Source organism: Porites lutea, chromosome 6, assembly GCF_958299795.1.
Source record: "Porites lutea chromosome 6, jaPorLute2.1, whole genome shotgun sequence".
In the NCBI taxonomy this organism is placed as follows: domain Eukaryota; kingdom Metazoa; phylum Cnidaria; class Anthozoa; order Scleractinia; family Poritidae; genus Porites; species Porites lutea.
The window spans coordinates 7,805,712-7,817,123 of NC_133206.1; the positions used below are offsets into that span (position 1 = coordinate 7,805,712).

Sequence of the window (11,412 nt, forward strand, 5' to 3'; positions counted from 1 at the left end):
TGGCGCGACTGGCACAGATTCTCGCGGTTTCAATGCGCAACACCCGATCACGTGCAAGTCTTAAGTTCGCAAGGAACATGATTAGTTTTAATTGGCCCACTGGGGGATTTTACCTAATATTTATCAATGCGCATGAATTTTTTTCGTTGGCGGCCATTTTGAATTTTGCGATCTAAAGCCCCATGCAAACGGACGCAACATTGTTGGGCCAACAACTCCCAGCATTGTTGGCCCAACAATGTTGGGAGTTGTTGCGTCCGTTTGCACATAGCTTAAAGTTTGACCGGTTTCAAACTTTGCGCAACAACATGCAACAAGATGAGCAAACGGACACAACATGTAATATCCAACAATTTTGCTTCCGTTTGCACGTAGCATAAGTAGTTTTATAAAATAACTGAGAGGGTACCCGCGCTCTGATTGGCCGAGAGGAGTGTTTGCATGAGATATGTAAACATGGTTGTGGCGTCAAGATGTTTTGCTTTTCGCGCGCTAATCACGCAAGCACAAATTTAAAAAAAGTTTTCGAGTTCAAAACTCGACAAGTTTACTTTATTTACCCATTCCTCCGTCGGCTGAAACTTGGAAAATCGTTACAAAGAAGGTGTGTCAGTTTTTTTTTTTCGCTTAAGCTGACAGTTTAAGCGAGAAAAATCCGTATTTTGAATATCATCTTTTTGCAAAACAAGAACTGATTACGAGCGTAAGACTTCGTGTACAAGACTTTGCGACTGGTAAGAATTTCTCTTTTAATGAGTGCCATAACAAAGAGTTTTGCGTTTTTTCTCGGGAAAGTTATTTTATAAAAGTAATAGAAAACTTTTTCCTGTCTTTGCATAGCCTGATATAAACACTCGAGGGGTTGGGAGAATTCTCGACAGTTATGCAAACCCTCGACTTCGTCTCGGGTTTGCATAACTGTCTCGAACCCCTCGAGTGTTTATATCAGGCTATCCAAACACGGAAAACGTTTTCTATTGCTTAAATATTATTTTGACACATAGTTCTTGACACATTCTTGTCCAATTAAAAAAACTTGCTGGAGTTGGGAGGTAAAACCGATCATTTAAAATTTAGATTGACAACTGTTAACAGCTATCTTTGATTCATTTCTCCGCATTGGTCACGGGGGAAAAGATTTATAAGCTTTAATCAGCTTATTGTTCTTATTGTTTAACAGTTTGTTTTGACTATTCCAGATATTCCGGTTATATCACTTTCTGTGACCTTGGACGACATTCTGGTATTAAATATTAAAATTATTCATTATTTAGAGAATTCTGACCAATCAAAGATGTCTAAAGAACCTCGTGATAACCACAAGGGAAAATATTTGTTAATAAGTAATTTTATGTTTCTAGGAATTGCTTGAATTACGATCGTCCTTTTCCGCGGGACAGTTTCTTGGAAAGTGTCTCAGAAGCTTTGGGGTTTTATCATTTTTTGTTGATAAACTGTTGATGAACGTTTCCTTACTGTTAGTAACATCTCGGATATCCAGGGTACAGGGAAGGCACCTTGAGCGTTCGTAACTATAAATCAGGATAAGGGACACGCTTCCTGAGTTCGATCTACCTCGCAATCGCATGTATTTCTTGTTTTTGCTTTTTTTTTAATACATTCATGTTCTACGGCTTGAGACCTGTTTAAAGCTAAGCGGACCCAAATAAAAAGGAGCCCAGCCTTTTATTACGGCTAGCCTGCGAGCAATTACAAGCTCTTCATTTCTAGTGAGCCTCAGAAAGTTACAAACGTTTCCTTCATATCATTATTGATCTGGAAAATCAGGAATCTCAATCTGTTTAAGCGAACTGTATTTACCAAGGTCATTAAGCCGTGTAGGTCTCCTTGAAGGTTTATGAGAAATACGCAATTTGATTTAGTGAAGGAGTGACTCAAATGTAAACAAGTTTGAAAAAAGTGTTATGATTTACAACGTATTTACAGTTGGACGTTTTCTCTAAGCGAATAGATGGGAATTCGACACGATATGAGACAGCATGGCCGAGTTATAACGACGGTTAATGAGTTTATAGATTGAAATGGAGTCAGAAAACTTGTCTCGATAAAAGACAGTAAAATCCGACTAAAACGAGCGGCTTAAAAATACTAATAATAACTGATGATAAATTAAAATGGAGAAGAAAATTTCTAGTTTCCAGACTATATGGGGTGACTCCATATTAATAAAAGGAATACAGTCTCACAGTTTGTTTGAGAATAAATGTGACTTTCAATTGCACATTTCACAATTTAATTTCAAACTCAAGTTGAACAATTTAAATTACAAACACACATTTCGTTTCGCGAGTGAATTAAGGTCTGTAAACTCCCAGCATTAAGCGATTTTGAGAGGTATTTTTTAAAAACTCATTTTAGAAGCACTAACCGGCTTCTTGCCAGCAGCTGCAGCGGTCGCTACGCTTAATTGGCTTCTAGATTTCCCTCAATTTCTTACACCGTCAGGAAATCAAGGAACTGTGAATTACTCTTTCGGCTTTCTCTTTTAAACGCCAGTTTGTAAGGTACGGTTTTGGTGCATGCAATGTCCCAACGATAAGCTTACAACAAGAGTGGTCTCGTTTCCATAAAAACTATGACGATAGCCAAAGTTGTAGGTGACTGTCGTGACTCCTGACGACTAAGCTTATTTTGGGAAAGCTCATCGCATGGGACATAGTTGTATCGAGTGAAGCGGACTTTTAAAGCATTATTACTTGCCTATACCGCCAAATGGTGAAATGCTAGAACAGGACAAATTTTCGTCAGTATTTAGTGTCGTGTTCAAACATCAGTCTATGTTGACAATCTCGACCTCTGCTACCTAGCTGATTTTCCCTTCTAGATTCGTGCCAATATCGGTGAATTTTCGCATTTTGTGCAAAATGTTCACAATATTCTTTTGGTTGAACTAAAAGTGTTTCTTTGAAATATTAGGCTACATTATTAAGTTAACATACTATCAAGACTTTCGTCTTATTCGGTTCGCAACATAATTGGCGGCAAAGCCATCCTAAGCTAAACTAAACCGGAGTATGGAAAATGAGGTGCTACAACTTTATTCCTCTAATGTAAGTCCCATGAGCTGTACCAAAAGCTCTAGTTTGAACATGAAAAGGGTCTACGAAAGCCTATAATAAGACACTTCTTCGGTTACTTTCTGACAACCTGAGACGACCCCATGGGCGATGCTTTCTAGGAATTTTATCCGGATGATTAGGTTTCTGCTTTTCTCGGAAATAGGTAGATTAACGTAGTAACTTGAATTCTCATAAAATGAAGGAAACTTGAAGACGTATTTTAGAAATCATAGCTGACATGCAATAAGGAAAAAATTTGCTGTTAGTGACCCGCTTATATTAAAGTCACCAACAGCTATTGTTGCCTGTAAAGAAATTGCTTAAATCATGAGCTAAATAAAGTTGAAATGACACGGCATTATTGATGCCTCTTAGACAAACATGTCTCAGTTACCCTATTTTTCATCGCAAAATCACTCCAAACAGTGCCGGTTTTAAGAGTCAGCGTCCTACGTCGAGTTCATTTTTCAGAAACACGTTGACTCTGCATGTCTGTTATCACTTACGCGAGGAAAGCATTAAGGCACTGTTGTATCGTTCCAAGACATCATGCATTATTCTCGCTCAGTGAAGCTACTAAATCCTACTTACCCTTCGATAAATATCTATAGTAAAAATGATGGAGAAAGACTATTAAAACTCCACCTGAACTGCAACATTGATTAGTTGAAACATCTACTGTAGAAGATCTCACAGTTGTGTCAGTTTTTTCCACATTTCAATAAATGCTCGGACGCAATCGGGGCTATGCCAATCATCCAGTTTTCCTTCCCTCTCCATCTGATCTACTGCGAAACGTATTAGCTCCTCATTTAGTTCAGGATGAGCGGCGGTATTTCTGCTGTCCTGGATTGACTTCATTGCCCTGACGTGGATTTTCTCTTGCCACTTCAAGTTCTTCCTCAGGTCGTCATATCTACGCTTCGCTTCTTGTTGTTCCTCATCGTTTAAATCCTTGATATCCTCTTGTATATGCTTTATTTTGTAACTCTTTCGAGGCACGTACAGTTTTGGTAGAACTTGCTTGTACATCATGATTTGAATTTGCCTGCACATCTCGCCAAGGATAATCGTGGGCCACTCTTCTAGGTCAATAGCAGGTAAAGCAAGTCGTTCAGCTGAAACCACTGATGGCGGCGGCCTGCGTTGAAACGTTTCTTTGAGGTCTTTGAGCTCCTTTTTAAGAGTCGTATTTTCACTCTTTACCCCATCAATTCTCTTTGACAATCTTTCCTCGTTCGCTTGCAGCATAATGATTCTTTCCTCTTGACTCTTGTTGGCCTCTTTTAACTCGCCAACTTCCCCTTTCACATCTTCTAATTCTCCTTCGACTGATCTCAACTTCTTCTCCAAAGTCTTCTTTTCAGTTTCCAGTTTGTCGATTTTTTCCTTCAAGCTCTTGATTTCTTTGTCTTTCAAGTCCACCGTCAGTTTAAGGTCGTCGTTTTTCTCCGTAAGCTGTTGAATGGCGTCCCTTAGCTTTGATATTTCTTCTTCCTTTCCTTGTATTTCTTTCTTGAGGAAAGCGATTTCACCGCTGTGGCTAACGATAACGTTTGGATCGATCGCTCGCGCTCTTCCGATCGCAGTTAATACATTCAGCTGTAACTGTCCCGCGTTAGGTGACATATCCTCGCGAATTCCTTCTAACGGCTTAAATGAAGCCATTGCTATTCAAAGTTGGTAAATTTTTCGAAGACGGTAAAACAAAAATTTCAGAAGAAACTATTAGCACATGATAAGTGGAGGGCGATGAACTAAGGCGTTTTTACAGATCGATAGGAATATATTATTAATGACGTGTCATCATAAACTGCGCATGACAGTGGAAATTTTACTCCCCTTAGTCTCCGGTGAGGGTAAGAGGCGGAATGAGTTTGCGGAATGGCATGTGGCATGGTTTGCGGAATGACATAATTATTCGGAATGTAAAATATGGAAAAAGGCGCAAAGAAATAAATTAAACTCAAAAGCATGTGCGTTTCTTTGCCGTGCCTTTTTTTGACGCCAATTTAAGTGAGCAACGGCTTTGCTGGTCCATACTGGCTCAAACCAACAAGGCAGAGCAGAAAGTAGTGATAAGCTTTACTGCATTCATGTCTATAATACTTAATTAATACTGAATTTATTTTTGGTGTTTTCCACAATACTTTCTCTCTTTCTGCCCACCATTATAATATAGTCAAATGTCAAAACGCTAGAGGGAAAAGAACGGTTGTTGAACGTAAAGAGGGGCTCGCTTCAATTCTAGTGAATATTAATTAATACGGTGGACGAATCAGATCATATTTGAGACTAAATGAACGCCCCGGGGCAAACATTAATCTGTAATCCAGAAATCGAGTGAAGCGAACTGCTCCCTGTCTCCTTTCGGCCTTTCCTCGTGTCTTCGCACCTTCCTTGTTTGTGTGAGTGTGTGTGTTTGATCGTGAAAAAAAGCTAAAAGGGGGGGGGGGGGAAAGCTAAAAGGGGGGGGGGGAGGGGGAAGGGGAAAAAGGAAAAAAAGATACACACTCAATTGCCAGGATTCGACCTCGCCTTTCTCCGCCAGCTGTTAGCTGTTAGCCGTGTTGGAAACTTAACCACGCAGCCAAGGAAACAAAATACAAGATCCTTTTCATCTCTGAATATAATATCACGATCACGTAACCCACCGTCTGAAAAAAAACACTTCTCACGTGGTTTCAAAGTAAAAGGAAACTGTTAAGTTAATCGTGCAAATAATCTTTGCAGAAAAAATTAAAGTAGAAGGGACCTGGAAGGGAGCGTAACCTTCCAAAACATCTTTTCTTCAATGGCCGACTTTCGTGCTGTAGTATCGGTGCTACCATGCAGCCCGACTAATAAGGGAAAGAAGAATCTTTGTGGCTGTGCGGAAAAGGCTAATCGACAACACAATGAGCCTTCGTAGCTTTTTTATTGTCATCGTATGTCGAGCCCGAAACATTAACACAGCGGCGTTTAATTTATTTCTTTGGGTCATTCTGCGAATATTACATTCCGCATAATTAGGTCATTCCAGAAGCCATGCCATATGCCATTTGCAAACTCCTTCCTCCTTTTACCCTCAACGCTTAGTCTCACAATGTCAACATCATTTGGATACCATGCCAAGGAATGATAAACATCCAAACATAGTAGCCGATCGCCTTGCGGTACTGAAAGTGTTTTTACAAGCCAGTGATGGTGTGTTACTTTTTCTTTATATTATTTCTTATTCTATCCCTTTTCAGTTTTTAAACATAAACGCCGAATGTGCAGCTAAGGATGCACTTTTCCTAGAAATATCATGCAAAACTGTCTGAATAATTGAATAATGTTTCTCGGAAAATGATGGCGTTCAGTTCACCAAATATTAATTGATGTAAAGGGGAATTTTAGAATGAGTCAAGGCCAAATCATCCGTATTAAAAGAACGGAATTAAAAATTAAAAATCTAGTTTTAAACAGAAACGGATATGTACAACTATAGGCGCACTTTAACCAGAAATATTGTGGCAAAACTGTTGGAATAATATTCATTGGTACATTAATTAAAAATGTTTCTCAGAATATCATAGTAACCTGTTTTGTTCTCCCTTTACTTTCCTTTAAACAAATTGGAATGAATTTTTTCATTCCTAAATTTAACAAAGCGCTAAGAACATTTTCACCCGTTTCGGCTTATTTGTGCTAAAGATTATGGACAAATTTTATGTTGTAGTAGTTTTCCTTTTTATCAGGAAAACAGAGCACTCAACTTCGACGAGTAGTCTGCCTTATACAATGTATTAATTAGGCTTGTGACTCTGAATAATACATTTGATAATAATTATGGAAAGTTGCGTGAATAAGATTCATCTTTTATTTTAAGGAGGAAACTTAAAGAATGACTTCTACTTCTTCCTACTTGCCACAATAAAACTTCTGCTGGGCTTTTCCCTCACAAAAATGAGAGGCCTACCCACTGAGCTACTGTAGAGTTTATGTAAAAAAGGGATGAAATTACACAGCCATGGTTAAATTACACAGCCATAGTTAAATTCTGATGTACACATTTTCATGTGATGAGCAGAGACTCTACACATAAACAAGAGAGAATGAGCTCTCTTGACATAAACGCGCAGTTTCAACAGGGGATAATGACTTGGTTTTTGTACAAGAAACTGAGAAATGAATGTACTCCGACAACAAAAGCAAAAAAGGAAACAGTAATTCAGAACACAGCTTCATGAAAATGGTCCATAACCATCAACATTTTGTGAAATTCTTCATACTGTACTTCCAGACAAGAGTAAAAAACAGGTTGAAATTGAGCCCGTGGGGTGGGGGGGGGGGGGGGAGGGTTCTTCCTATGATGGCCTAGACAGAGAGGCTCCGCTCGAAAGGGGTATCTTTCTCAGGCTTCAGGTATATGGAAGGGTAGGGATTTCACTAGTTGACAAAAAAAGAAATCTTTCATTTGGGTATGTAAAATACCAAAAGGGCTAACAGATGAATTTTATGTCTTTAGACAAGAAACGTTCTATTTTTGTGATTAATTCCTATTTAAAAGACAGTGCAGATAAAAAGAAATGCAAACCGCTAAACAAGGTACCGTTTGACAATAGAAGGTATACGAAAGGGGTACATTTTTCGTGAAAAATGGTATATAAAGGGGTAAGGGGTTGGGCCTCGGGGCGGAGCTCCCGCAAAAAAATTTGTTGAGTAACCCCTTCCCTCCCCCGGGAAATTGAGAAGCTTGAAATTGATAATGATAAGATAACTGAAGATGCGGCTATTGCTAATTCAATGAATGAGTACTATACCTCAATAGTATCTGACCTATTACAATCAGTAAATGATAATCAAGATCATTGTAGCCTCACAATTACTCCAACAGTATTGGATGGGATCAAGCATTTTCGATTTAAAGAAATCAAAGTTGAGGATGTTTTAAAGTCTCTAAAACCGCTTAAGACATGCAAGGCAACGGGGGCAGATGGTAAACCAGCACAGATATTGAAAATCGAATTGGGAAGCGAGTCCACTCCCGGACATTTTAGCACCAGTCCACTTATGAATCTTTGCTCTGAGCTGGTGAGATTCTTTCCTGAAGCCTTAAAGGTTGCAAGGGTAACTCCAATGTATAAAGGTGGTGTATTAACCATTGGACGTACAAACAAATTCATACCGCCACCGTGGTACAAGGGGGATGGAACCCCTCCCCGGAGTTTTAATATGTTGCAGTATTTTGAAACGATTTTACCTTTAGTGGAAAGCCTTTGATCTTCTTAACAAGGTGAGGTATATTTTGTGGGTGGTGGCGCTGATTGAGGCCTGTGACGTCATTAACAATGGTCGCTATCTTGGCCGCCATCTTAGATTTTAGCAAGAATTGGTAATCAGATTAAAACCTGGAGAAATGGTATTTTTTTGTGCTTTACATGAAAAATAACACATAAATAAACACTTTTCACGATTTTAGCCACAAGATTTACTTTTATGGTTGAAAGAAGTTAAGAGCGAATGTCTGTAAAAATCGAGCAAAATCGAAATTTCGCGGCCACAGTCAAAAAATCATTTTCGCTCATATCTTGTCCATAGATAGGCATAAGTAAGTCACTAAACGTGGTGTAGTTTGTTTTTCAAAAGGCCGCTTGGATTTGGAGAAAATCGACAAAATCAATTTTCGTGGTCGGCGACTTGAAAACAACCAAAATTTGAAGCAAAATGAGGCGGTCTCAAAATTTCGCTCGCACGCACACAGGAAGAACGCGGGGTAAAATATTTCCCAATAAATCAATTTATAAAGGGTTCTTCTTCTGGTCTGGTAATGAATTCTCATCTTAACGATAATCTGGAAGATAAACAATGTTATTTTAGTTTGGGTTCTTTTTCGACTAAACGAAATTTAAATTTAGGCTGAAAGTTGCGTTTTATATTTTAGGTATGTGCTACACCTTGGTTTTGCCTGAAACTCAAGCCAGTTGTTATTTAAACATTGTGCTAAAACATATGTAAGAATTGGCCTGGGTAATTAAATTTGTACTTCACACGAACCTTCTGAAGTTGAATAAATTTTGCTTGAAATATGAGACTTTTCAAGAAAGTCGGTTGGTTGTTGCTCGACAAGTCACGATGGCTGGGCTCTCCAAACGAAACTTAACTCACAATCGCACTTGTATTAAAGACATTTGAACTGAAACGATAATTTTTGTTACCTCAAATGCATTTTCCCGTTCTTGTCAACTGGCATTGCGCCTTGTCCCATGCTAATCAACCGAAGATCCAAAAACTCGAGGAAACGTGGTGCGTGAAAATAACCTCAAACAGAACATGGCCTATCTTTTCCGCAGTCACACTTTTACATCCATTGCCATTTAAAAATTCTAGGTCTCACAAAAAGTGCGATTTTGATAGTGAAACTTTCGGGCTGCCGATTCCTCTTTGGTGATAAAAGTCTGGTCAAAAGTGTTGCGTGACAGTATTCACAGGCTTCCCAATCTAACGATTTGAGCGACGCCTTTTTTTAATGTTCTTGCCAGAAGTAGCATATTATGCTACTAACAATCCAAATCATGTTTTTTTTTTCTTTTTTTCCTAAGTTTTCTTAAAGTGTGCTTCCATACCATACTAAATAAGTCCAAAAACATCGTTTTTCACGTCAACTTTCCCCCGTTGCCTTGTATGTGCCTTTGATTGACTTCAGGCTTCAACCGCTAGCTATTTCACCGCGTTATTACCTATCAGGCGGCTGTCTTTCCTCTCATATATGCAAGTTCCATTTTTTTGGATAACAGTTTTCGTAAACTTTCTGATTTCGTAAATTTTTCTAATCTGAACATGGTTATTCGATCGTCAAACTCTTGTTTCAGTCTGTTTATATACAGAGGAACCCCGCCTTGGGATTACCCCGTTTATACGATCACCTCTTGCCTCAGCTCACCTCCCATAGTCTTTCACCCGGACGTGAAAATCTCCGAGTCATTTTATCATTTTGAAGACCTCTTTAATGCGACCACCTCGCTATCACGACCAGGATTTTATGGCCCAACGCTGGTCGCATCAACGGGGTTCCACTGTATTGAAATTAATAATAATAATAATAATAATAATAATAATAATAATAATAGTAATAATAATAATAATAATAATAATAATAATAATTAATAATTGAAATTAATGTAAAGAATTAAAATTTAGGCACCGCTTATATGAAGAAAATTTGTCTCGAGCAGAAGGGTCACCTGCCCATCCGAGCTTCCCTTAATAGGGAAAGGGCATGATCTCAGGCTAAGCTTCCCTGGAAGAGGCAACTTTTCACACATTTCCTTACTGAAAACATAGCGGACCGTTTAAATTACAAAACGTTTGCTCGGCTAGAAGGGTGACCCACTTTGTCCAGTCACCCTTTTGTAATGGTAGGGTCAGCCTCCTAGCCGAGCCAACGTTTCTCCGTAGGCACTTTACGCGCTCTCTATTGAATAAAAAAATTCTTGTTTGAAATTTCGGAAAAACCACGTGCCCAGTGGAAGGTACATTCCAGTTGCAAAGACCAAACCAAAGCCACCGCGAGTTTGGTTATCGTGCTTGTAAGCAGGATACAGATCATTGGTCCTAGGGAAAAAAATTTTGTCAAATGAAAGGAGACATTTCGGTCCGACCGTCTAGATCAATTCCGATCCGTATCGGTAAAGGGCTCGCATAGCCAAGGCGAGACAATGAGAGCATGCGCAAAGGCCGGTTGGGCCAATGTTTTTTTTCGCTCGGCTAAGAGGGTGACTCTCCTACACGAGACAGGTTTCCTCCATATAAAGGGAATTAAAACTTTCGAATACAAAACTTGTAATAGAGAGGGAATCAGAAAAAATTTCAAAATTCACAAAAAAATAATATTCAAGCCCTTGTAATTTCGATCGAAAAGACTACTCAAGTTGCCCTGTGGATGACAGAACAGTTGTTCAATTATATGGCGCCGCAAAGAACTTAGTGATTTAGATAGCCTAAAAGGGTTTTCAATGTATTTAGGAGGAAACTGTCGTTGGGTGCCCCTGTCAACTATCGCCTAACGCTACCACTACTTTCTTTACCCACATAGTTTTTTTTTTCAGTTTTACTCTCGGTCATTTGCCATTTTCTGAGTGTGCGCTTTGGTACCAGTCTTGAGACTGAAACTTAGTAGCTCGTTAGAAATTCATGATCAGAACTCTTGAAAAGAAAGTCTCCGACCATAACTTTCTCTGGCAGTCATCAATGAAACGGATATTGAGGCTGCATCCGCTTCTGGGTCCGTTCAATTCTCGAAAGTCCCGATAATTAACGAGCCCCAAAAGCTGTTGTTGTTTACATGCAAGATAGAAATTTCAATAGT

At 39.0% G+C, this 11,412-nt stretch overlaps 1 protein-coding gene across 1 annotated transcript; it reads right to left on the reverse strand.

The window, feature by feature from the left end:
• Positions 1–3,034: 3,034 nt before the first annotated feature.
• Positions 3,035–4,843, reverse strand: LOC140941316 (uncharacterized). The gene has a single exon (XM_073390297.1). The coding sequence runs from the start codon at positions 4,746–4,748 to the stop codon at positions 3,771–3,773; it is 978 nt and encodes a 325-aa protein (XP_073246398.1). The 5' UTR covers positions 4,749–4,843; the 3' UTR covers positions 3,035–3,770.
• Between the last annotated feature and the right edge of the window lie 6,569 nt (positions 4,844–11,412).

Bases quoted from the DNA above. Each gene is read 5' to 3' on its own strand.
- LOC140941316 (XM_073390297.1), bottom strand. From the start codon at position 4,748: ATGGCTTCATTTAAGCCGTTAGAAGGAATTCGCGAGGATATGTCACCT.